Raw genomic sequence first — 27,219 nt, 5'->3', positions numbered from 1 at the left:
CTCATCACAGCAAAACATATGTCACTCATGTAGCAAACTATGCAAGTGTTTGGAATCATTTTGAAGCTACATAACACAGTTTAAAGTGTAATATTAGCTAGAACTGGTCCATAAAATTCACTGGCCATTTCCCACCATAGTTACATCTCTCCATAAATTTGCTTTGTAGCCATGATGCTGAGACATATTTCATCCTCTTCATACCTCCCCAACTACAATTAGACAGGAGCTCCTTGTTGGGCTATTTTTAACCAAAATGATGATATCTGCATTTAGAATGTGAGTATCAGTAATTATTCAATGAATTAATGAATCCCTTAACATTCAGATTTTTCAGGTAAATTTTTCAGTAGTTTGCTAAAATCAAAACTCTAGATACATTCTTGAATATAAACTATATATCTATATGCCTCAAAAACATATTGAAATTAATTTGTTTTATTTGTCAAACTTCAGTATGTTTTTCATACTTATAGACAGTGTTTATTAAAGGTACAATATTTTTTAAAAATATCTGTCAGCTTTTAATATTCACTTTAATTTAATTTCATTTAATTTATTCATTTTGAAGAGACAGGGTCTCACTATATTGCTCAGGCTGGCCTCGAACTCCTGGGCTCAAGTGACCCTCCCACTTCAGCCTCTAGTAGTTGGGTCTCCAGGTGTAGCATCACTGTGCCTGGCCTTATTTTTAAATGATAATTATTGTTCAGGAAATATTTAAATAAAAGCAAACATTCTAATAGCAAGGTTAGAGATATAGGAAATGTTTTACATAATTTTGTTTCATTAAAAATATTATTCTTGATTCATCACTTTATTATTTATCCAAACATTTGTCAACTAATTCTTTTTATTGTAAATTGACAATTCATAATTATAAAAATGAATGGGGTACAAAGTGATGTTATAATTTATGAATACCATGTGGAATAATTAAATCAAATTAGTTAATATATCCATCACCTCAAATACTTAACATTTTTGTGGTGAGAACATTTGAAACTTATTCTCTTAAATTTTGAAATGAACAATACACTATTATTGACTATATTCACCATGCTGTGCAACAGAACTCAAAAAATGGAGAAAAATATTCCTCCTAATTGAGATTTTGTATCCTTTGACCACCATCTCCCCATTCTCCCTACCCCCATGTCAACTAATTCTAACTAAAATCCATCAAGCCCTTGTACTACTTAGATGTGTGGAAGGACAGAAGAATCAAGGGTGAGAGAGCCCTCTCGGGGACACTCGGATGAGTGGATTACAGCGTGAGCCCGGGACAGACAAATCCTCTGTTGTTGCTGATGGCTATTTGAAGTGCTTCCTCCATTCTTTCTATGGTAGAATATTTCGGGAGGTCCAGAATATTATGACAAGTCAATGATCTTGGACAATCTCTTTCACTGAAAGTTTCAGGACAGCGAAATATTATTCCCATTTCCTGAAAGCCTTTGACATGCATCTTATCACGTCCTGTAAGAAAAACTAGAAAGAAATAAAAGTTCGTTAAGATATTTCATAGAAAGAGCAAAACTTAAAATGAAAAGAAAGAAACTTATCACTTCATTCAAGAACTATTTAGTGGTGTCCTTGTGTAGAGAGGACTACTTAGGGTGGTACAGGGCATAGAGAAATCATTTGGTCTTTGTCATCATTGAGGTCATGGTCTAGTTGGGGGGAAATTACATACAGGAAAAGATAGTGGCAAGATATAAGGAAGTTTAATTAGCTCATCTAGGAAGTAGGAGGCCAGAAGCCTAAAGGACTCAAGGCAGGGAGAGAGATGCCAGGATGTGGCGGTCAGGGAGACTTCACAGAGGTAATACCTGGCTAGTTCTCAAGGAGAAGAGTTGGGGGAGCTTCCAAGGCAGAGGAAAAAGCCCACGAAAAGGCCAGAGGTGGGAAGAAGCACGTGAACTCCGTGAACATACAGACAGTTGAACCACTGCGCTAAAGCAGAAGTTTCCCACTGAAAGAGAAGATCAGAAAGGTAGAGGAATAGACTGGGTTTGTGGAGAGGTTGGAATTGTCCTCCAACATCCTCAGTAGCAACACAAGTAGCAAGAAGAAAGATGAATATCTTAGGAAGAACTGAAAAATGGGAGGAGAAGGTGTGAGAATAAGTCATTAGAGAAACCTTAGGGTTCCCAGCAACAGAAGTTCTTATACCATGAGACCGCAGAGCTTGGGCTTTGGAATCAGCCTATTGGACCCAAATTCTGGTTCTCATATTTACCAGTTGTCTGAACATGGACAAGCTACTAAAGGCTCCAAGCCTCTTTTCCCCTCATGTCTGAAATGGAAAAAAAAGAATAGTACCTACCGCATAGGGTTGCTATTAGGATAAAGGGAGGTAAGAGCTATAAAGTGATCAGTATGGTGATCAGTACGGCGCCTGGCACAGAGTAAGCATACAGTAAATACTGCTGCTGTTACTATTATCATCAGTTGTCATTGCTATTATTATTATTTCTAAGTGCTATATTATTATAAAACAGATAGTTTACATTGTTCTAATATCATAGGACTTAGATAATTAAGTGAAGATAGGAACATGAGATAAAAGGCTTGATTAAGAGCCAGCTAGAGTGAGGAAGGAGGCACAGGAGGGATAGAGTCAGTGTAGAAATGGTAGTAAAATAACAACGTCTCTCTCTCTGTCTTTAAATGGGAGACAGCCTTGTGTAAAAGCAAGCATGGAGAAGGCAGGGAGCCTGAGTTCTAATTCTTGCTTGGCCATTAACACATGTGACCCAGCAGTAAGAATGGCTTCATCACAAACAAGATATTTATCTTTTTAAAAGATACACAATCATAGATCTATTACTACAATACTTACGGAGAAATTTTTTCTTTTCATCCAAAGTTAGTTTGTGGAAAGCTTTCCAAAACATCCGGATAGTAGGATGTGATTGGTAGTATCCTTGATCATACTTTGAATTCTTGAGAGAAAGAGAGAAAAAAAATGGTTTTTGAGGAGGAATATATAAAAGTTGTTTGGAAAAATCGGGGCACTTTAGGTATCACCTACCTGTTCAAATTGTTTCCAGTCATAATCAGTATTTCCAATTATTGCTGTCATTAGTTCTTCAGGCTCGAAACGTCTAAGTATCTCCTTGTCACAGACTTTATAAAATCCTCTCTCAAATTCCTCATAAACTGCCTTTACGGAAAGGTTAAAAATGTAATCAACACACTTAGAAACGTAGTCTTTCCTTGAAGGAAGCAAAAAATAAAAATTAAAAAAAAAAAAGGCCAATCACATACTTTACTAACGACTAAAATATTCTATACTTTGTCCTCCTTCCCATTGCTATTGAGAAGGAAAAGTAAATTACTTTATATAGCACAGAGATGATGTGCTGTGTTGTGTGACCAGCTAGAAGGAAACTTAGAGAATATAAGCAGAAGGATTAAGACTTTATTCAGCTCTCATCTTTCTCACTGCAGTCTTGAGGATTTTTTAAAAATACTAGTCTGAATATGTCATTCTCCTGCTTAAAGTCTGGCAAAGCCTTCCCACTGCCCTTTGGGTAAACACCAAACCTCCGCGGTGGGGACCAACCTTCTCCCATAATCTGACCCTTGCCAGACTCCGCAGACTCTTCCCACTCTTCCACTTTCTTTCTTTTTTCTTTTAGAGACTGGGTCTCACTGTATCACCAAGGCGGGTCTCCTGGGCTCAAGCCATCCTCCAACCTCAGCCTCCCGAGTGGCTGGGACTCCAGGTGCGCACCGCTACGCCCCACTCCCACTTCCACTTTCACCTCCGGCCATACCGACCTTCACTTGACTGCCTGGCTGCCTTGCTTTTGTAACTAGGCCACAGAATGCAGCATTTCCTCCCTACCTGTCAACTTCTACCATCTATCAGATTTCAATATAAACAAGACTTTCTCAGGGTTGGTCCTTCTGTTCTTCTCCCTCTCTCCTCTAACGACACGTGTCACTTTGCGGAAATTATTTCTGCAAGGCCTGCCTTGCACCACAGGATGCAATTTCCACCACATGATGAATTTCCTGTGGTGGGGTTGCTACTGGAGGCATTTTCACCAGACAGGATTGTGTCCCACCCTTTGTGGACTAGCCCACCTACATCAACTCCTGTCTGCCTTGCCCTGTGGCCAGTGGTATGCTGGTAAACGTTTAACAAGCAGCTCTCTGAAAAGGAGGGAAGGGGAGGGAATTCACATTTGCAGATTTGCTGATTTTCGTGGCGTGCATGTTCCCACCATGGCTGATTTTAAGCTACCAACACTTTGATAATAAACTCCTAACATTTTTGAAAATTTAACCATGGGCTCTCACAAGCTGGTACCAGCTGGCTCCAACATACCACTACTGTAACTCCCTGGTCTCTCAATTGGTTTAATTTTTTTCAGAGTACTCATCCTTATCTGACATATTACATAATATTACATAACGTATTTGTGTATTGTCTTACTGCCCCACTGGAATTTAAGTTCCAAATTTTGTCTGTCTTTTTGGCTGCCGTATCTCTAGCACCTAATACAGAATAGGGCTCAAAAATATTTGTTAAATGAATAAACAGAGAAAAGTGCTAAAAAGGAAAGATTTAATCCTGAATCCTTTCTCTTCTTCTCTTACCCTATAACCTTTTCATCTTTCTAAAATATGAGCTAAAATACATTTTTAAAGTATAATGTTACAAACATTTTATGTACAGTGTATGTACAGTATATTCAAAGCAGAAAATCTAGGTCTCAAGACTTACTTGTTGGTTTGGTCCACAGGTATAGCGATCCCATTTGGAATTAAATCAACATCATTTTGGTCCCAATGTATCTGTAACCAAAATATATTCAGGTATTAAACATGAACGTAAGTCTGAATAATTGGCCACTCACAAATACAATTATTGCCAGTACATTTTCCCTTATAGAAATGAAAATAACCAGGAGCCAAATAATTATATAATTCAGCCTTTTAAATTTCATATAAAGGCCGGGCGCAGTGGCTCATGCCTGTAATCCTAGCACTCTGGGAGGCCCAGGTGGGAGGATCACTAGAGGTCAGGCGTTCGAGACCAGCCTGACCAAGAGTGAGACCCCGTCTCTACTAAAAATAGAAAGAAATTATCTGGACAACTAAAAATATATAGAAAAAAAAAATTAGCCAGGCATGATGGCGCATGCCTGTAGTCCCAGCTACTCAAGAGGCTGAGGCAGAAGGATCGCTTAAGCCCAGGAGTTTGAGGTAGCTGTGAGCATGGCTGATGCCACGGCACTCTAGCCCGGGCAACAGAGCCAGACTCTGTCTCCAAAAAAATAAATAAATAAATAAATAAATAAATTCATATAAAAATAAAAAACCTACTCTAGTACGTGTAATATATAGCTTTTAAGCCAAATTATTCTGTTTAGTTGTTTACATTATTCACATTAACTGAATAATCACCAATCTTCACTTTATTTTAAAGTATATGGACATAAGGTATCAAATGAGAAGCAAGTGAAGAGAAAGTCTTGCAGCATAGAAGTAAAATATCTTTCAAAAAAGGGATCCCATATTTAAGACACTACAATAAAAAATATTTTAAAAAGACTTATTAAAGCTAAACTATATCTGGCTTTCTTTAGTACTCACAGAAAAGTGTATGTAAAGTTCTTCTCCAATGTCATCAGCTTCATCATTTAGAACTTCTTGCAAATTCCTAATGAAAAGTTTGGTTTAAAAAATCACATTTGTTGATCTTATAAAATTTCAAAAGTAATAAATGCTCAATGGAAAAATTGTAAACAATATAGAAATGTATAAAATGCAATGTAAATTTCCTTTCCGCCTTCCCACTCTGTGGTCCTAGAGTTAATCTCTATTTGCAGTTTGATTTGTTGGACCCCTGCTACCACACAGATATGCTACATCTTTGTGGAAATTACAGAAAGGACTCTCTTCCTCTAAACCTGTGATTCTCAACCAGGAGTGATTCTGCCCCACTCCCCCGCCCCCAGGAGACATTTCGCAAAGTCTGGAGATATCTTTGGTTTTCACAATTGGAGGAGGACTGCTACCTGGCATCTAGTGGGTACAAGCCCAAATGCTAAACATCCTGCAATGCCCAGGACAGCCTCCCATAACAAAGAATTAAACAGCCCAAAAGTCAGTATTGCCAAGGCTGAGAAACTCTGCTTTAGCATAAATCTAGCCAATGTATCCTTCTACTAACAGTATAGGGAAGCGAGTCCTTTTCCCCAACTCATTGCCAATACTATAAGAAAAACTTTTTAATAGTTGTCAATCTGTAAGCAGAAAAATGACACCTCATTTTCATTCTCTCAATTACTACTGAGGTTGAGCATATTTTCATTTAATTAGCTATACATATATATATACACACACACACAAACATATATACACTTATATAGCCATATATATTTACATGTGTCATGACACATATATATCGTATACTGTCCAAAGCAACTGTTTCCAACCGGATAAAGTCAAGAGACCAGGCCAGAACTCTGTTTATTGTATTAGTTAATAATGAGAGAAGCATTTGGCTTTTCTCTCTCCATTTTTGAAGGTTTACTCAATTATAAGTCATGCCACAATTCAAATTCATCTAAAGGGCACACATTATTTCAACTGAAGGCTTAGTCTGTGTATCTCTGTGTGTGTGACATTATTCATTATTTATGTGTAAAAAACTGAGACTTACTAGATACAATCCTGAAAAAGCAACTATATTTACTTACTTTCCCAAGAGAGGACTGAGTTCTTTTAAATCTTCCAATGATGGTTTTTGGTCCAGAAGTTTTTTATACAGAGCCAGTGGGAAAGAAAGGTTGGCAACATTTGAATTGAATAGGGAGAGTCCACACAGAATTCCAAAGAGAAAATAGCTCTTCTTCTCAAATTTAGGCTGGGAAAGCAGAAGAAAAAAATCCTTAAGGTATTATAAATCATCAATAATACAAAGGGATAATTGGGTGAGTAAAAGAAAAATTGGGGTTCCTTTTTCTAAAAGTCACAAGTTAGAAACAAAATGGGCTTCAGGAAAATAGAAATGTGTAAGCTGTTCTTACACAGGTTATAATACAACTTAAACCGTTTCCATAATTTTCAATGCAAATTAACAGTTCAGAACATTAAATAGATGAATTTACTTTTTTGTTACTAACAGCATACCTGAAATATAAAAAAATACAGCCAGATAGCCTTATAAACTAAGGTTTCCAGGATTTAATTTTAGTGTCTTTGCCTTCAAATTCACGTAGAACGACACGGAGAAAGGAAAGGTGCACTTTACATTTGCAGTCAGTGCCAGGCACATCGGATGAGTGTCACTTGTGTGGTGTCCCCTTCAGCAGTGCAGCCCACAACCTAGTGTAAGGTTTATTTTTCTCCTCTCCATATCCCAATTGCGTGTCTTTGGTCCATTTCATCTCTATCCTTTACCACGAACCTTGGGCCTCCACTTTTCCATGACACCTTCTCTAATCACTTCAGTCCCCCCTTGATTTCTTCCTGTCCTTATAAAGAATCTCTTAAGTTTGTATAGTGCCCTAAAGTTTTCTTGTTTCACGTACCTTATCTTGTTTTATTCTCACAATAGCCCTGTAAGCAGGCAGAGCAGAAATTATGTTCAATTTACAGGTGAGGAAACTGCAAACTCAGAGAGGCTAAATGGGACACCCACCATCATTCATGATTACAACTCGAGGCTTCTGATCCAACACCAGCACTTCCTTCCCCACCCCGCCATGCTTCCCAATAACTATAACCCATCAAGTCAGCAATTTATTATTTAGAACCAGTTGGTCAGGTTTCTGGTGTTTTGGTCTTGTCATTCTGTCCATATATATAAAATTTCAGGAGGAAAGGGATTATGTCATTTACTAATTTAAATCTCCCACAATATTTTAACACAATGTAGGAACCTTAAGAAACATTCAATAAAATCCTACCACTGGCACACCTTAGCCATTCCTATCCTTTAGAGGTTCATTCCCAAAAAGACACAAAACACCTTTCAGTATTTTTCACACCTGTTCATCTTTCTCCTCCTCCTCTCTGTCAAAAGGCTCTTTATGACCTAATTTTACACTATTATGTATGGTTTTCACGTTGCAGTATCTGGGATACTTTATCTGTTCTGACAAAATAATAAGAAAAGAAATAAAAGACTTACATTGACGGGAAACCACATGTAGGAACCCTTTTCTGGATACGTGAACATTCCATATTCTGGCTTGGTCATCTCTTCAAATACACAGTGGAAGAACTCTGAAGTGACCCCTCCACACTCAGGACGAATTTCTTCAATAAATCCAACCTAAGGAAAGAGAACATAGTCCAAGGTCCTGATTTAAAATATTAATACAATGCTTTGGATCTTTACGGAGAAGTTTTAAACCTCTAACAACTATTCCTGCAGTCTCCAGAATTACCAGAATCACACACCCCTTACCTCCTTGCAATCTATCCTCCCTCAATTTGCTACTGAGCATTGAGGTCATGAACTGATTTACTCTCATGTTGTTGTACAGTGAACACATGGATCCTTGACATTGCCACATGACCAAATGAAGGGGGACTCTGGCAAGACTTAGCATTTACCAGTAATGTTGACCAGTATCTTGAACCAAGTTTTGATGTGCTTCAAACCCCTGGACCACTAAATTCCCCGACTAGTCTATCTTATTTGTCTATCGTCACCTCATCATTCAAACTTCACAGCCTTGGCTCCAGCCAACAACTATCTGGTTTCTCCCACTCCTACCCTCATTCAGGCTTCCACTAAACAGCCCTCCCCAGCAGCCTGGGCATGAGACCTTTGCAGGGGACCATCACCCCTGAATGCCCACAGCCCTCAAGTGAGAAATCAGTATTAACCAGATTCTCTTTTTAAAAGCTCTCTCCACCTTTGGACTTTGTGGCTGAGTGCTATCTTATTTCTCCTCCACTTCTCTACTCCTTTTCTACTTCATTTTCTGGGTAATTTCCTTTTATCTTTTTAATGGAAACATCACTACGTTTCATTTCTTGGATTTTTGTTCTTTTTCTACTCTCCTTGCCTGGGAAATCTTGTCTACTGCCACTCTGAGCGACTCCTTGGTCACAGACCATCATGGTCAAGGGCCTGCACCACTTTCCCATCTAAATATCCCAATTACAACTTCCTAATAACTTCTGATTTTATTATTTCTGCTTATTTACACTAGCAAGTCTGCCTGTGCCTGGGTCAGGACTCACTCATATGGGGCCCTGATAACCCTGCCTTGTTCAGAGTCTATATTTTGATTGGATCTGTCTTGAAGTTTGCTTTCTTATCTCTTGGTCATCTCCTGTAGGAGAATAATTTTCCACTAATTTCCTCACAGTCAAGAATTTAAAGAAAAAATAGACACAGATGGACACATACAACCAGAAAGTCTGGCTTATAGAAAGATTTTTTTCCATTGGAGTCTCACGCTGGGAAATATCCCTCTTCTGAATCCCACCCTCCAGGTTCTGGTTTCTTCTCTGAGAGCCCAACTCTTTGTCTTATGGCTGATATCAGAAAAATCCACTCCCTTCAGCACAGATTCCAGCTCTTATGTACAAAGTTAATTGTTGTTCTATAGTATCAATAGGGCAGATGATCTGAGGCACTACATAATAAAAACCCTAACGGATGAAATGAAGAATGGCTGGAATTGAAACTCACATAGCGGAAGGTCTTGAACTAAAACTAGAGCCAAAATGCAGGAAAAGTATCTGTTCCGCTAGCTGCTTGTTGATTGCATTAATAGCCCAAATTCTTTGCCCTTCTTGAGCCATGTGTTTTGTATGTGACTTTGCAGTTCCTGCCATTAAGGAAGCTGAGTATATTTCTCCAGCCCTTGATTTGGGTTGAGACATGTGACTGCTTTGACTAAAGCAATGTTTGTTGCATGATTGGGCTTGCTATCTTGCACCTCTGGCACTGCTGTGAGAACATGCTTGCTGGTCCCAGGAGGAGGACGAAAGACATAGGAAGCAAAGTCAAACTGCCCAGCCAGGCCTAGACTGGCCAATCCCTAGCCAACTCCCAGACATGGAAACAAACTCAGACAAAAATCTACCAAGCCACCCAGGTGAGTTCAGTCTGGATCAGCAGATCCTCAGCTGAACTGCAGATGTATAAAATAAATTACTGTTATTTTAAGCCATTAAGCTTTGGGATATTTCAATATGCAGCATTTTCATATCCATAGTAACTAATATTAATAGTTGACTCATAACCCAATGTGCAATTAAGCATCTCATTGTTGTTCTCTGAAGGGTAAGAGGAGAATTCTGGAAATCATAAGACTGATAATTATAGTTGCAAGTGCAGGCTCTTTTAAGAGAGAATATGTTACATTATATGAAGGTTTACCTCCCACACCAGTAAAAATGTTCAATGAGACTTTTTACTGTACCACTAGTAGTTTCCAAAAGTCAGTGACATGAGCTTGGTTTAATTGGCGCAGAGCATCTTCAACCAGGTGACTTCGTCTGACTCTAAGTATAAATCTGGGTGATGGAGGAAATTCATCCTTTCTTTGCAGAATCACTTGCCTCAAACTCAGGTATGCAGTATTTTGTAACCTCTACAAAAGAAATATTTTAATTGGCTTCTCCTTCGACCTAACTGGAATCCCAGAGATTGTTTATTACTTCTAATAAACATATTTCGTGTAGCATATACTTAACCTTGCCATTGCTATGTATGCTCACATTGTAATTATTCAAGAAAAAGGACATCATATCTACAGTATGGAAGATAAAGTGACTGCAGGATCAAAGAAACTATGGCACCTAGGAATTGTGTACAGGAGATTAGTCAGCATGGATGAACATCCAGGTTAATTAAAAACTTTCTCAGATCATTTGTTATAGTAAACATGATCCTTAAAGGCCATGCTGGTATTCAACATGCTGAGATTTTCATCCCCCATCAGTTAAGAAGCAGAGCGTTAGCATTGTAATCCTCAGAAATATAAGGGCAGTGTGGAACTCAGGCATAATGTTAGCTGTAGGAAAAAGATGAGAGGAAAGAACTTGCTCAGAGAAGATCCACTCTCCTCTTTCAAATAACTATGATCTATCCACCCAACCTGCATGGGAAATCTCTAAAAATATACCACAGGTGGCCTCATTTTGTATCTAGCATTGTTCCTGGCCACCCTAAATAGTACGTCTCTTTAGCTTTTCTGAATTCTCAACATTTGCTCACTACTCTAATCCTCGATCTTGTTTCTGCTGAACTCCTTAGGATTAGAAACCTAGTGTTGGACTTGCTATCCTTGCTCTGACTTTCAGCACTCCTCTAGGGTTTCTGGTATATTACAAGGACAATAAAGGGATATTTAGGACTCATAAACCAATGGAGCCCTCTTGGGGCCTGTCCTGCAATAGTGACAGCAAGACCAGTGGATAATAGCCATCCTATTCCAGGTTTCTAAGCTGGGTGTTTGCCCACATTAACTCTTTACAAGTATCTCAGAGAAGTATGCATGTGGCTCTGGGTTTGGGAAATCCCTGCCCCAGACTCTATACTGAGAAATTTACATGTGATTCTACTAGATTCTTCTAGTTTTTCCTTAAGATTTTTTGGAAAGAAGCTCCCGGTTTGTAGGGCAATGGAACATCTCTGCTCCTTTCTGGTGGTGGGTCATCTCCTCCTGCAGCCAAGGAGTCTGCAGCTCTGGGACACTCCAGCAATACTGCCCACTGGGAACATGTCCCATGGCTCTGAGTGGCAGGCAGTGGCCAGCAATGTCCTCCACTGACTACAGCAGGGACAGGTGTCTGTACCTTCTTTTATTGAACCAAGAGCTGGACCAGAAACCTGCATCTTTTCTTATTTTCCAGCTTCTCCACTCCAGTTCTCTCTGTATTGGTTTTCCCTTTCTACATTTACACATTTGAATTGGGAACCCAGTTTGGAGCTTACAGTTGTGACTATGTCCATCATCTCTCCTTTGGAGAGCAGGATTGTGAAGTCAGCTTTCCAACTTCACTCATGACAACTACAAGTAAGAGTTTCTTGCCCTCAAACCATTCCTAATCCTTCATCCTGTGCATCCTGCCTGGGTCTACTGTCCACTCCAATCTCAACCACTCACTAACAGAAGAGACAGATTAGACACAGAAAAACACCGCTATTGAAGAAAAGACTATAGAGGGAAGGTTTTATTTAAGGGAAACTTATGGGAAAGTTAGGTTTGGGAAGAAAAGACTTAATCTACTTTCTCCTTTTACCAGGGACGTCAGGAAAATAAAAACAGAGATGGCTCAGAAACAAAAGAAGAGATGACCTGGTCAAATATATTTGTAAACATGCTGATAACAGACACTAATAATAGTAACAGAGAGAGAGTCCTTACTTATGGAATGCTATTAGCTGGATATACCATCTGTCTGGGTTGCTTATTATAAATAAACCTGGAATTTACAGATTTATGGGGCATGGCATGCTGGAACATTCACATAAGCTATGTAATTAGTAGAGTGTAAGAAGGGAATTTTTATAACTGATATAGCTTCTTTTGTGTATGTGATGTTCCAGACTTCTCTATGTTTCACCTAATGGCCTGTATCCTTTGAATTAGTAAAAAAAAGTCAGTAATGGGTATGATTTCTAATTCCTATAAACATCATAGATAAATAGACATAAACCTTTCGTGAGAATGACCTAGAAAATAAGCCTCAGTAATCAAAAACATGTTTGGAAAATCTTTAGTATAATGTCTGGGGGATGAGCATTATATTCACCTAAGTAAGAACTAAGTCTGATGGAAAAAAGAAACAAAATAGTATGTAAATGTTAAGTGGGAATGAAACAACTAGCATAAAAGAAGCAGAAGGGTGAAAGTAAGTAGGAAACAGAACAAATTCATTGATTGACTCATTGGCCTTATCTAGGAATAAAAGAATAGCAGCTGGAGATTACAAATCAAGCTCCCAGAAGCTTTAGGAGATACAAAAATCAAATACTAAGAACACAGTATAAACAAAAATGGGATAGAGGAGGAGAGGGAAGGGAGAGGGAAAGAACAGTTTGCTAGATAGTTTCAGTATTGCTCAAAGTAGGAGAACAACAGGTACTATATAAAGAAGGTGAGGACTAGGACATTAAATAAGAATGAAAAATGCAAATTAAAATTAAACTGAAATGCTAATAGCATGATTAACTCATCAAAAGTGAAAAGATCACAAAGATTCACAATATTCTGCATTGGTGAGAGCATGTGAAAGGCATTTATGAACTCTTTTTTCTTTTTTTAAAGACAGGGTTTCACTCCGTGGCTAAGGCTAGAGTGCAGTGATATAATCACAATTTACTGTAAACTTGAACTCCTGGGCTCAAGCGAACTTCCTGCCTCAGCCTCCCAAGTAGCTGGGACTACAGGCACATGCCACTGCACCTGGCTTATTTTTTTTTTATTTTTTGTAAAGACAAGGTCTCACTATGTTGCCCAGGTTAGTCTTGAACTCCTGGTCTCAAGGGATCCTCCTGCCTCAGCCTTCCAAAGTGCTGGGATTACAGGATTGAGCCACCAATGCCAGCTACAAACTCTACATAGGGTAATTTGGCAACATGTAATCATTAAAGGGAAAGGATTAGCATTATTCTCTCTTCCTATATGAATGATTTTTAACCATTTTAGGGTAACCAAATGCCCTGATTGATGAGGAAAACTCTTCTTTACAGAATTCCAGTTAATGACTTTGGAAGGAATGACAAGATTAGAAATATCACCATATTGCAAATCTTAATGAAAATAATGGATGAAATTATTAAGTAAAAAGTTGATGGAAAACATTACAAAGGAAGAATCATGTGGTCACCACCTGGACTCACCTCACCCATGAATCTCAGCATGAACAAGAATGAGACAACCAGAAACTGCACTGAAATATGGAGAGGTTCAAAGAAATTGGGCCTGGGATTTGCTTTAAAATACTCTTGCAAGAACAGTAACAACTACAAAACGACAAAAGTGACACATGAAGAAAGTGTGGCAAAATGTTGATAATTGCTGAGTCTTGGTGACAGGGCTTATTACACTATTATCTCTATTTTACATATGTTTGAAATTTTTCATAATCAAAAAGTGGGGCATACATACCTGCATTTTTAAATGTGAATCAGCTTGCAATAATTTCATTTTGGATAGCAAATTAAAGATAAATGGAAAATCACTGAAAATAACAGGACTGAGGTTTTCTGCAGGTAGCTAAAAATAAACAGATAATAGTTTTGATAATTCAAAACAAGGAAAAAACTTCATTCCTTTACTTTATCACCTTAAATTATTTCTATCTATACTTTTTGGAATCTGTTTTTAAGAATCCAAATTGCCTAGAAACAAACTTCCAAGAAAATGTATTTGTTTTGTGAGTGAAAGATGTTTAAGTTTTCAATGATCATCTAATTTAGCAAATTCATCATTGCAATGAGGAAATTTTCAAATCTTGATTTTTCAAAGGGGTACCTATCCAGCTACTACAGTAATGTGTCCCCCTTCAAAGTATGAAAAATTTCATAAGTAAAAATGTCATTTTTACCAGGTTGCTATCCCGGAGGAACAGTCTTCCTCTCTCTGCATAAAAGTCCAACAGTTTGGGGAGTTCATTTATGTTGAAAGTATTTTCTGGTAGTCGAGAGTTAGCTTTGTTTACCTTAAAGAGAATATGACCTGTGAATTTCATTTTCTATCAATAAATGATTAAATCTATGATATATAGATATATATGGCTATGAAATAGATAATCAGAATGGAGCTCTTAAACTGAACATATTTGCCAATGATGAAAAGTTCTATAAAGTTTCCATTTTCTGACCTATGATTTCTTCAATTTTCATAAAGAAATATTGTCAAAGATGAGATATTGGCAGTGGGAATTAATAAACTAATTCTTGAGGCATAGGCTTATTGGAAATAGTTTCTAGATCTTAAGAATAAAAGCACCATAAAAATCCAGGTTACTTTTGACAAATTCACTTTCTCTATTAAGTGATAAATATTAATCTGGCACACACTATTTTGTCAAGTATGGGACAAACCATTAGATAAAAATAGTCCTGGTTTATACACAGTTTATTGTCTAGTGCAACAGTCAGCAAAACTCTTTCTTAAATCCAGATAATAGATTTTGGGCATGGGACAATATAGTTTCTGTTGCAACTATTCAACTCTACCCTTTTATGTGCCATTTAGCACAAAAGCAGTCATAGATAACATGTAAACAAATGAATGTGAATATGTTCCAATAAAACTTCATTTACAAAAATAGGAGGCTGCCCATGGGTGTAGACTGCCAACTCATGGTCTAATAGGTAAAAACAAGTAACTGGGCAGCACAGTGAGACTCTGTCTCCAAAAAAAAAAAAAAAGTCCTCATAAAGTTTTTAAATCCCTAATTATTTTATGATAAACATTTCCCTTTTACATGTTACTTTTTAAAAAAATAGACTCCTCATTTCTATTTGACTTCTTAAAAACTCCAGTTGGCTGAGACTTAGGGGATTTTGATTTAATGAAATAGTATCTACATTCCTTTAGATGAACACTTACCTTGTGCACGTCTTTCATCACTCCTAGGAGAGCTTTCACATTGCAGGCATTCTGACTGTAATTCTGATCGGTCCAATAATGCAGCTGACACACGACGGCAGTTTTAAGCATCTGGACCAGTGCGTTCAGAGAAGATTTTTGCAAAGATGCCCAGCACTTCTCTGAGGGGTGTAAAGTCAGTCATGATAAGTATGGGTTTTTCCTCCTGTCTCCCAAATCCCTCAGTTTCTACTACATTCTTTCATGTAGGAAATAAATAGCATTTTCCATTTCTGAAGCCATAACCTATAAAATATATTTTCTGGGGATATCCTGGGCAACACTTACTACTCATAGATATGGAAATTTTTCCCCCTGATTAAGTACCATTAGAATTAAAAGCTCAAATTCAGGATATAAAGAAATTTGTTGATCATTCACATTTATGCTTAATGGGTTGACTTCGTGATTTCCAAACTGACAATTGTATAGGGTATCTATAAAGTCTGAAAACATACATAGCTGAATACACACACATGCACGTGCAGTGTCATCAAGGATATTTTTACTCTGTAAAAAATAAAATAATATTATCTATGTTTTATATACATGTGGTACATATGAATGTATACTTTTCAAAATAGCCAATAACTATATTTTAATACTATTGAGATTGCAAGCTGGATTTTGGTACCTTTAAAGGATAATTCTCAGAAAACAAATCTATTAAATGTTAAAATGAACTGTCAAGCCAATGTAATTAAAACAGTATTACCCAGACATGGCCGGGCGCGGTGGCTCACGCCTAGCTCTGGGAGGCCGAGGCGGGTGGATCGCTCGAGGTCAGGAGTTCAAGACCAGCCTGAGCAAGAGTGAGACCCCGTCTCTACTAAAAATAGAAAGAAATTATCTGGCCAACTAAAAATATATATACAAAAAAAAATTAGCCGGGCATGGTGGCTCATGCCTGTAGTCCCAGCTACTGAGGAGGCTGAGGCAGTAGGATCGCTTAAGCCCAGGAGTCTGAGGTTGCTGTGAGCTAGGCTGATGCCACGGCACTCACTCTAGCCCGGGCAACAAAGTGAGACTCTGTCTCAAAAAAAAAAACAAAAAAAAAGAGATCATGAGATTGTCTTCCCCAGAGACGGGATGGATCAGAACCATCAACTATAGTTAAACAGCGATAGCCTGAAAATCCTCCCTTTAAAAGCTGTGTATTTCTGGCTGGGTGTGGTGGCTCACACCTGTAATCCTAGCACTCTGGGAGGTCGAGGTGAGAGGACTGCTTGAGGTCAGGAGTTGGAGACCAGCCTGAGCAAGAGCAAGACCCCATCTCTACTAAAAATAGAAAAATTATCCAGGCAATAAAAAAGTTATCCAGGCAATAGAAAAATTAGCCAGGCATCATGGTGCATGGCTGTAGTCCCAGCTATTTGGGAGGCTAAGGCAGGAGGATCGCTTGAGTCCAGGAGTTTGAGGTTGCAGTGAGCTATGATGGCACCACTGCACTCTAGCCTGGGCAACAAAGGGAGACTCTGTCTCAAAAAAAATAAATAAAACAAAAGCTCTGTATTTCTGCTTATAGTTAGGACAATGGCACTTTAAGATGAGAGTCTCCATCCTCCTCATTTGCCAAAAAATTAATAAACCTCCCTGCCCCTCTCCTCAAACCACTTGTCCTCTTTCTTCTGATGCAGCCTTGGGGGCAATTATCGAACTTTTGGTAACACAACCACCTCTGGGAGGGGAACTGGGTGGCTTATATTTCATTGTACGTATCCTCTGTACCTCTTAAGTGAAGGAGCCCAGGGAATTTCACCCCAAAACATGGCACCCTGGTATGCTGATTATTTTAAATTAAAGGCCCTTGAAGGTCAGCAGATGCTGCAAGAAGCTTTTTTCTTTTTGTTTTATTTTTGTTTGAGATAAGGTCTCACTCTGTTGCCCAGGCTAGAGTGCAGTAATGTCATCATCACTCACTGCAAACTCAAACTCCTGGGCTCAAGCTATCCTCCTCCCTCCACCTCCCAAGTAGCTGGGACTGCAGGGACACACCACCATGCCTGGCTAATTTTTAAAATTTTGTTGTAGAGATGAGGGTCTTACTATGTTGCCCAGGCTGGTGTTCAATTCCTGGCATCAAGGGATCCTCCTGCCTTTGCCTCCCAAAGTGCTGGGATTACAGGTGTGAGCCACCATGGCTGATAGCTTTTTTCTGATAATCCCTTATCTAACCTAGGACTGGACCCACCAAAGAGAAGACAATTGCTTTTCATCATCTCCCTAAAATTTCACTATCTGTCATGGTAAAGAAGACTGAGGAATGTAACCCCATCTGGATGCACTTTTTCAAAAGATAATCTCTGCCTCTCAGGCTCATTCAAATTCTAAAGAGAATTATCTACAAATTAATTTCTGTCTCCTAGGTCCATTCATTCTCCCAAATAATCATTTACTACCCCTCAAAAGAACTGTCTACATTTTCCATCTACTTTTCCCCTATGTAGAAGGGTATATAAACATCTGTACCCCACTGGGTTATTGGGTAATCACTGGACTTCTCAACATTAGCTGAAAATTGTAAAAGGACATTCCATAGTATTGAATAAAATAATAATAAGACAAAATTGAACATTCATTTTTCATCACCTCTGGTCAAAATGTCTAAAGTTGCAAGCCAATACGAGCAAAAAGTTTTAAAGTATGGATTTATTTTGACTGAATACTCTATAATTATCAAACTCTAATGTCAAAGCCACATCCAAGCCTAAGAACTACACCTGCTTCATATGATGAGAGAGAGTAATGATTATCGTAGCTTTAGGTTAATCTTTTCAACAATTCACATATCCACGTATACAAATACATGTGTATTTTGAAATCTTCTGTCTACAATTTGCCAAGACTTCTACTTCAGACAGTGATTCTACATTGAGAGTACAGATAGAATGACATGAAACTTACTCAGGACTCGTAAAGATTGGTCACTCATTTTACCAACAGCTACTGCAAATGGAACCACCAGGCTCTCCCAGTTCCTCCACTCATGCATCACAGGACATTCTGGGAGCAGAAGGAAAACTGACAAAGCTTCTTGGTGTGGAGAGCGGCATGGAAGAGCTCTGAGCAGATCATCCTTGAGATATGCAGTTATCTGTGGTCAAAACAGGGCCAGGGAAAGATTCAGGATATATCAGATACAGAGTATTGTGAGAAACAAGCTGTGGGACCCAGGTTTCATTCCACCATGTTTGAGCTAGAATGATCATTCTGTCATTCTTAAACCTACTGATGAAGCTCCATCACTCTTTCCATCCAAATGCCTCTGAGGTAGTATGTGAGAACCATCCTCCCCATTTTATATCGGGCTGCGTGAAGGAAATGAAGTGAAATCACATGTGCATGGACATCATGGATTCAGAAGGAAAACAAGGCCTTCCAAAAGCAATATTGTCTACAGGTTACACTAGTCTTCCTCCTTCTAAAAGGAGGAGCTGTTACCCTCAAGTACATGCCCCATCCATTTCTTCCCTTTGTGTTTTCTTATATATAACTAGAACCATTTCAGAGCAGAAATATTAACAGTTGTGAATTTTTGTACTATTTATTTCACCCACAGGTAAACTTCTAAAATAGAACATATTAAAAAATGGTAGTCAGAGTAATTTGTATAGTATTATTTATATTTGTTTAAACATTCATTGAATACTTACCATGCGTTGGGTGATCTCACGTAAATCATTAGATTAGATTTAGTCTTATTAATAATCATGTAAGGTCGTTTTGGCTTTCTTTGTTTTTTACCTTGTTTTCTTTCACAGATGAGGAAGGAAAGACTCAGAGGAAGTCAGAGGAAGGAGGTCATTCAACTAGAAAAACGACAGATGAGCAATCTAAATCTAGGTCTACCTGACCTAAAACATACCACAGCAGAGAAAATGCCATAGGTTTCCCTCACCAACTCTGTTTCACTTTCCTCCTGGGGTCACAGGAATGAGACAATATAGAGACAGGACTTGGGCCTCACTTTTGACCAAGGGAGGCAACATGGGGCAACATGGCCCAGCCTAATTAACTGTGGGAAAGAAAAAACAACAAATGACATCATAGCCACTGGAATTCAGCCCATACCCATACAACAAGGGGTGAAACTGTGTCTCCTGAGCAACATCTTCCATTACTTCCACTGAGGCAAGACGCTGACACCAGCTGACAAGGAACCTAGTTGCAAAGAAACTAGACCTATCTGGATCTAACTGCCTCAAGCCAGAAAAGCGCCCCTGTACTGACCTTAACCTGAATTTTCCCTCATTATAATATCATTTTAATGCTAAAAATCACACACAGGGGTGGAGGTTTAAAATGCAAATGAAACATGTCACACACGAAGAAGCATGACCACCAAGTGTACAGCCGCCAACAGAACCCCGCCTCTACGTGTGATGACTTCAAAACGGACACCTCCCTCCCGCTCTACAACCTCATAAAAGTTCCCCAGCCCTTTGTTCAGAGAGCCAGGCTGGTTGCCCTGTAACCAGCACTGTCTCCCTTTTTGTTTAAACAAAGAGCCTTGCCTGCCTAAATCTTTCTGGTCTCATGCCAATTTCTATCGACTCAGGGACTGAGAACCTGAAGTCTGGTATCAGGAAGATGGCATTCCCCAGCCTCCTCTGCAGTTAGGTGGGGCCATGTGACTGAGTCCCAGCTCACCTATGTGGGTGAAGGTGAATGGGACACTTCTAGGCATGGCCACTAAAACCTCTCATTGGATCTTCCATACTCTTTGTTTTTCCTTCTCTGCCAACCAACACAAAAGATTACACCCCCAAGGTCCAGAGATTCCGAAAAGAAGAAGCCTGAGTCACCCTTGAACGAACCTGTACAGAGGTGCCTTCTACCTCCAATTCTTGTTGGACTGTGATGTGGGAAAATCTTTATTGTATTAAGCCGCTGAGATTTGGAAGTTGTTTGTTACAGCAGCTAGCATTATTTATTCTACATAATAGATCTACACTCTGTTAACTACAGTGTTTGCTTCTACATTTCATAAGGGGTTAAATATGATGATATGTGCAGCGATAAACTGTGAAGTACAATGTATTGTTTTTTATTACATTAATATTCTTACAATTTGTTTTTTCACATGTCTAGCAGAACATGATTTCTGTGGAATGCCAATAGGTGTCATATGGGAAAATAACATCACAAAGTCAAATAACTCCAAGAAAAATAGGGTCAAAAAATATTTCTTTTAGTATATGACATCATAAAATCTTTGAATTACTGATGTTCATCATGACTCCATAAGAGTATGCAGTGTTCCCAAAAGTATTTTTATTAAAAACACTTTTTCATGGAGCTTTCCATGAAACTAACGTTCCTCAGAACACACAGAGAATAGCATCCCAAGTTATCTCCTGTGTCACCTAAATAAATTCACTTAAAAAATATACTTCATAACATCTGCTATCTTACTTCATCTTGAAAATAGAGTATCAAAAAAAAAAAAAAAAGAAAAGAAATTAGAGTATCTACTACACATTCCCTTTCCCTGAGTGTAGGGACCCACTCAGACTCACCAAAATGGTATAAAGATTATTTCAAACTGAAGACATTTGAGATACAGCTGATGTAGAATAAGCCTTTTTGGAGCTTCCCTTATCTGATTAATGCCTTTTGACAATGAAGCTGCCGTAAATCCCCCCTCTCAGGGAGCCTCATTGACAAAAAAGGAGACCAATCACTCAGACCGCTTGTATAATACCTGGATAAGAAATTGTATAAACAAATATCACAAACTGTCATACCTCCCATTTGTCCCCATAAAAACCCATCTCTTCTTCCCGTAGAATCCCTTTCTCCTCCATTCCCTTTCCTCTACGAATTTGGTATGGAAACCCTTACCCTTAGCTGTTCAGGGAGCCTCTTCATCTGAATGCTCCCACCTGGCAGTGAATAAACGTGTTTTCTTATCTCTTGGGCTACAGACTGAATGTGTTCCCTCACAATTCATATGTTGAAATCCTGACCCCTAATGTGATGGTATTAAGAGGTGGGGCCTTTGATAGGTGATTATGTCACAATGGTGGAGCCCTCCTGAATGGGATTAGTACCTTTCAAAAGAGACTCCAGAGAGAGTCCTTGCCTTTTCTGCCATGTGTGGACACAGTGAAAATATGGTCGTCAATGAACCAACAAGCAGGCACTCACCAGACTTTGAACTGGTTGGTGCCTTGATCTTGGACTTCCCAGCCTCCGGAACTGTGAGAAATAAATGTCTGCTGTTTAAGCCACCCTGTCTGTGGTATTCAGTTATAGCAGCCCCAAAAGTACTAACACATCCAGTTAATCTATTGTTAATTTGCAGGACCTCCCCCCAAACTAAAACCTAAGTTGGTAGAGGAAAAGTTTTCCTCCCAGTATAACCTAGAATCACAGAATGTTAAATTGAAATAGATTTTAAAGATGAACTCAACTTATAGGTAAAGAAAATGTGACCCAAACAGAAGGGATGAATCAGTAACAGAAATTCATCTTGAAATAGAGAACAGGCTTATCTCTTTGTGCAGGATAAGGTTATCCTGCTTCCCAAACCCACACTCTTTTCAAACATGCTAGAGATTATCTACCTCTTAGGCACTTGTTTTCTCATATTGAAAATAAAAATCTTGAATCTATTATACATTTAAGAGTTTGATAAAAAAAAAATGCCAGCACCAAATAAAGAACCTGGAATATAGTAACTGCATAATGAATACGATTTATATGTACCTACTCCAGCCCCAATCGTAGCCCCCTCTCACCCAGCTCCCAATAAAATTAAACTGTAATCGTATTTGTTTCTGTAAAGAAATTGTAGTGTTCTACTTCTCAGGTACGTATTGGCTATTACCATGGAAGAAATCCACTCCTTTTCAGTTAACTTCTTGAATGTATCTCTTGCCATTGGTAAGTCCACATCGATGGAAAGCACTTCTCCAGGTCCTCTTTGGAAACAAGAAATAAAAAATACATAAATAAACTATAAACATGTGGAAAGGGATACTTTTAAACTTCCCATGTCATTTGTTCTTTTATTTTATTATATATAAGACAAACTTTTTTCTTAAAGCTTGTCTCCTTTCAAAATAATCAACTTTCTTGACATAAAAATATTTATAAATTTTACATTCTCCTTCTTAAAAAGAGAGTAGGTTACAATTTATTATCTCTATAGTAGTTACATCATTTGGGCTACAATATTTAACAATTTTTTATTTTTTATTATTATTATTTTAAGAGATAGGGTCTTGCTCTGTTACCCAGGCTGGAATGCAGTGGTACAATCATAGCTCACTGCAGCCTCGAACTCCTGGGCTCAAACGATCCCTTCCACCACAGCCTCCTGAATAGAATATTAGCAAATTTTATATGCTGGGGTCTGATAATTGAAAGCATCTACCCCCACACTCAGCTTGCACACTGATAACTGAAACAACCTACCACCCACATACCTTACCATTTATATTTACAGAACTCTGCAATTCCACCCTTTTCATTAGCACAGCTTTACTATTCCAGGAAACTTTGCTGCAAATGGCTTGATTGCTCATTATAGGAATTTCCTGAAAGATCTCTTAATTCTTCAATGGAAAGCATCAACAGTTTGTGCCCTAAGACTCTTTGAATCCTTTCCCTCAAAACCCTTGCCTTACTATTTCCACTGGTCACAGACTGTTGTACATTTCCCCAATCCTAATCAAGCCCCTAGCCTTCCCCTTCCACACTGAAATACTTGCCTTAAGCCAAACTTCCAAGTCTCAATAAATTCTGACCTGGTAGTCCCTCTCAGAAACACTACCAAAGCTCTGTCCAGGTGTTCTCCTTGGCCTGTCTTTTCAACAGGTTGCTTTGGTGATATTCAAGGAGCCCATGTGCGACAAGTCTAATAATTTTTTCATAATGCATTATCAAGAAATGTTTTATGGTTGCTGAATTAACTGATCAATAGTAATAGTAGGGCTAAAATATTTATTCAAGTACGAAAACAAAGTTCTATCAATTTCCCCTTACAATATATTCTCCTTTGCAGCCTTTGGCATCTATGAGTTCCTCACTCCTGGGAAGTGACCAGGGTTACTTTTCCACTTTAGAAAGATAGTATTCTTCATGGAGAAAGATTCTCCTACATGCAGTAAGGATTAGCCTGCAGTGATGCTGTTGGGATCCAGCAGCTCCTCTAGTCCTGTGGTCCCTGACCCCTGGGCCGTGGATCGGTTCTAGTCCATGGCCTGTTAGGAACCAGGCCACACAGCAGGAGGTGAGTGGTGGGTAAGTGAGCAAAGCTTCATCTGTATCTACAGCCACTCCCTATCACTAGCATTACCAGCTGAGCTCCGCCTCCTATCAAAAAAACTGTCTTCCATGAAACCAGTCCCTGGTGCCTAAGAGGTTGGGGACCACTGCTCTAGTCCCCCAAGCTGACTTAGAATGCAGCTGGGGCTGTGCAGGAGCAAGGAACAGCAACAGGGATTAAGTGAGAACAACCCAGTTGCCAAAAGGGGGCAAGATGTGTACCACCATCTTCTGAACCAGTGAGCAAACTTGAGGCCACGTTAACAAGGTAGGGAGAGGACCCGACCAGGAGGGAGACCACAATGAGTTACACCAGCTGCAGACAGATCAGCAGGGCTCCAGCCTCCAGAGAAGGCAGAGGGCAGCCTAGAAGCCCTCTACACTGTGATTCTTCCTCCCCGCTTTTACACCAGGCGTTACAATGGAGAGCTCCAAGGAAGGGGCAGAAATAGAATATGAAATATTGAGCATTAAAGGAATTGTTTCAACTATTAGACCAGACCAAGTGTTAAACCAAATAGGAGTGAAATTAGATTTTCCCCTGTAGCAGTGAGTTTTCCATATTGATCCCACATAGTAAGAATTACAAAGTGTACCCTTGGCTTCTAAGTACTAAAGCAATGTTACATTTAGCTGATCACTTGTAGACACAAAGATCCTTAAAATTTTAACACCATTCCTTCTAATCAAATAACAGAGTAAGGCAGTGTGGAAGAAGTAAACAATGTTAATTAGGAATTACAGCTTATAGTGGTCAATAGAAAATCATTTTATAGAATGGAAACATTCTATAACAACCTACAGAGTTCTCTATTTTGGACTATTTGTACATAGATAACAAAACCCACAAATTAAACTGACTAGAAACATTTCATTTTAAATATTTCCCAGTGTTTTAAAGGAAGGTAAATCTCTTATAAATATTACCTTTGCTTTAAAAAACTCGCAGTCAGACAAGCAGGAGATGAAAATATTATTCTCATTTCACTGCAAAAGTAAAAAACAAGGGTTAAGTCACAACATACTACAAAGCATGTTTCCTTTTGCCTTACTGTGTCTGAATAAATAACTGATAGTGTGGAATCATTATTAATGAAAATAACTATTCACTTAGGAGTCTCCCAAATTCTAGATATGCTTCATGTACATTATAGCTAAATCTCACCAAAATCCTTTATAGTTGATTTGTTCAAGTCATCTAGATTTAAGTAAAATCCATCCCTCTGAAGACCAAATCTCATGGAACTCGAGTGAAGACATGCAAACAGCTCATGTTATTGAAGGCTTTGTGAGCTTTTTTGATTCACTCCTGCATCTCCCTCACTTAACAAGGTGCCTGAGATATCATGTGTCCTTAATATATCTCTTATTTATATTAAATAAAAGATGAATGAATAAATACATCGATGGTTTATTCAAACTAAGAGATGGCGGGAGAGAATCACAGTCGAAATGCAATAACCTTCACCACAAAGCCACACCCTCTTTCTTACATCTAGGATAAAACAACAAAGGCTTCAGAACCAGATAAAAGTGGTTTATAATGTATCAGACAGAGCCACCTTTTTGCCTCTTCAGTACTCCCTCTTTTCAATGCTATCCATTTTTCTGACATGGACTGGCTAATTCGGCTTATTTCTGGCAGAGTTTTCCTGGAAGCACTTGTGGAGCTAGTAGCCTTCAAGGAAGAGAAAAACAAGAACGATGAGGAACACATACACACGCTAAAGTCATAAAGAACATGGTAAAGTGTCTGGCATGGTGGGAGACGGGCCCCGTGCTCTCAGCAGGGGCGTTGGGTGGGAGGAGCTTTGCCATCAGACTGGCCCAGCTGTTCCACTTCCTAGCCTGAGACACTTGGATTGGTCTGAGCCTTAGTTTTGTCATTTAGCAACATGGGATAACACAAGAGTTGAAAAGAGGGCCTCAAACAGACACTCGTAAATCAACGTTGGTTGCAGCATTATTCACAAAATAGCTAAAAGATGGAAATAACCCAAGTGCCCATCAAACAGATGAATAGATAAACAAAATGTACATACAATGGAATATTACTCAGCCTTAAAAAGGAATTAAGTTCTGACACATGCTACCACATGGATGAATTCTGAAAACATGTTAAGTGAAATAAGCCAGATACAAAAATGACAGATACTGTATGATTCCACTTATATGAAGTATCTAGAATTGACAAGTTCATAGAGACAGAAAGTAACACAGAGGTTACCTAGGGCTGGGGGAGAAAGGGGAAATGGGAAGTTATCATTCAATCATTACAGAGTTTCTGCTTGGGGTGATGAAAGAGTTCTGGGGATGGATAGTGATGTGAGTTGCACAATTTTGTAACTGTAATTAATCACTGACTTGTATATTTAAAAATGGTTAAAATGGTGAATTGTATCTTATATATTTATATTACCACAATAAAAAAAATGAAATAATACTACTACCTCTCTGGGCTCTTGTTAAGATTAAAGTATATTAGGTTTACGAAGCCTTTGGATTAAAGAAGGCCCTCAGTAAGTAGTTTTCTTCTCCCCTTTAATCACCCACAAATTTTTACATGTATGTCAGTGATTTTCAAACTTTAGTGTGCATCAGAGTCCCCAGTGGGTGGTTAAAGTACAGGCTGCTGGGCCCCAACCCCATAACTTCTGATTCAGTGGGCCAAGGGTAGAGCTCAAGAATTTGCATCTAACAAATTCTCCAGTGGTGCTGACGCTGTTGGTTTGGGGACCACACCTTGAGAAACATAGTTCTATAATACTTGACACCAAACAGCCTAGCCAGAGGCATCCAAAATCACTGTCTGGAAAGAAAAATCCATCCTCAGTATAGTCTTCCAAAGGCACTAGTGCTGTGCTATAAATTACACCTGTGCCTCCACTGAACCTGTTGTGAGTCAGGAAATTCTACATCACTTTTGTTTAATGCTGAAATAAAGAACTCTTGAAAAAGAAACATAACCCTGACTCTTAAAGTTCCCTTCATCTTCTAGATCTGAGTCCTGAGTGTCCCCTGTAGTTTGATCAAGAGAAGATTTTGTTCTTCCCACATCCCAGGAACCTCAGGACAATGAGGTGCTCCCTAGTGGCACTTACATATCATTTCTCCATTTTCTGCTTCAAAATCCCTACCTGCTCCAAAGCACACGACATCAGACTGTCATCAACTGCCTCCTCTTCTTTTAGCATCACCTCCCGATGTCCTGCTCACTCCCCTCATTCACTGGAAGCTTCAGCACTCACTGACTGTCATTCTTGGCAACTTCAGAATTGGTGAACACAATCTATCTCCCACCTTCATCTCTCAATTCTCAATTTCATCTCCACTCTTTTCTCTGCTCCAC

General features: G+C 38.8%; 1 protein-coding gene across 1 annotated transcript in view; it reads right to left on the bottom strand.

Moving 5' to 3' along the window:
* Window positions 1-967: 967 nt before the first annotated feature.
* HERC6 (HECT and RLD domain containing E3 ubiquitin protein ligase family member 6) overlaps window positions 968-27,219 on the bottom strand; it is a 46,074-nt gene continuing 19,822 nt past the window's right edge. Inside the window, exons 9-23 of the mRNA XM_045536809.1 lie at window positions 25,433-25,548; window positions 24,798-24,857; window positions 22,429-22,522; window positions 18,501-18,690; window positions 15,558-15,718; window positions 14,548-14,661; window positions 14,109-14,216; window positions 10,413-10,583; window positions 8,159-8,302; window positions 6,723-6,889; window positions 5,614-5,680; window positions 4,742-4,812; window positions 3,038-3,221; window positions 2,846-2,948; window positions 968-1,491 (exon numbers count right to left, since the gene is read on the bottom strand). Coding sequence (XP_045392765.1) covers window positions 1,268-1,491; window positions 2,846-2,948; window positions 3,038-3,221; window positions 4,742-4,812; window positions 5,614-5,680; window positions 6,723-6,889; window positions 8,159-8,302; window positions 10,413-10,583; window positions 14,109-14,216; window positions 14,548-14,661; window positions 15,558-15,718; window positions 18,501-18,690; window positions 22,429-22,522; window positions 24,798-24,857; window positions 25,433-25,548 — 1,974 coding nt within the window. The 3' untranslated portion in view covers window positions 968-1,267. The remainder of the gene's footprint in view (window positions 1,492-2,845; window positions 2,949-3,037; window positions 3,222-4,741; window positions 4,813-5,613; window positions 5,681-6,722; window positions 6,890-8,158; window positions 8,303-10,412; window positions 10,584-14,108; window positions 14,217-14,547; window positions 14,662-15,557; window positions 15,719-18,500; window positions 18,691-22,428; window positions 22,523-24,797; window positions 24,858-25,432; window positions 25,549-27,219) is intronic.

The sequence above is a fragment of the Lemur catta genome, chromosome 24 (genome assembly GCF_020740605.2).
Source record: "Lemur catta isolate mLemCat1 chromosome 24, mLemCat1.pri, whole genome shotgun sequence".
Classification (NCBI taxonomy): Eukaryota; Metazoa; Chordata; class Mammalia; order Primates; family Lemuridae; genus Lemur; species Lemur catta.
This window is presented reverse-complemented; position numbering and strand designations above follow the sequence as displayed.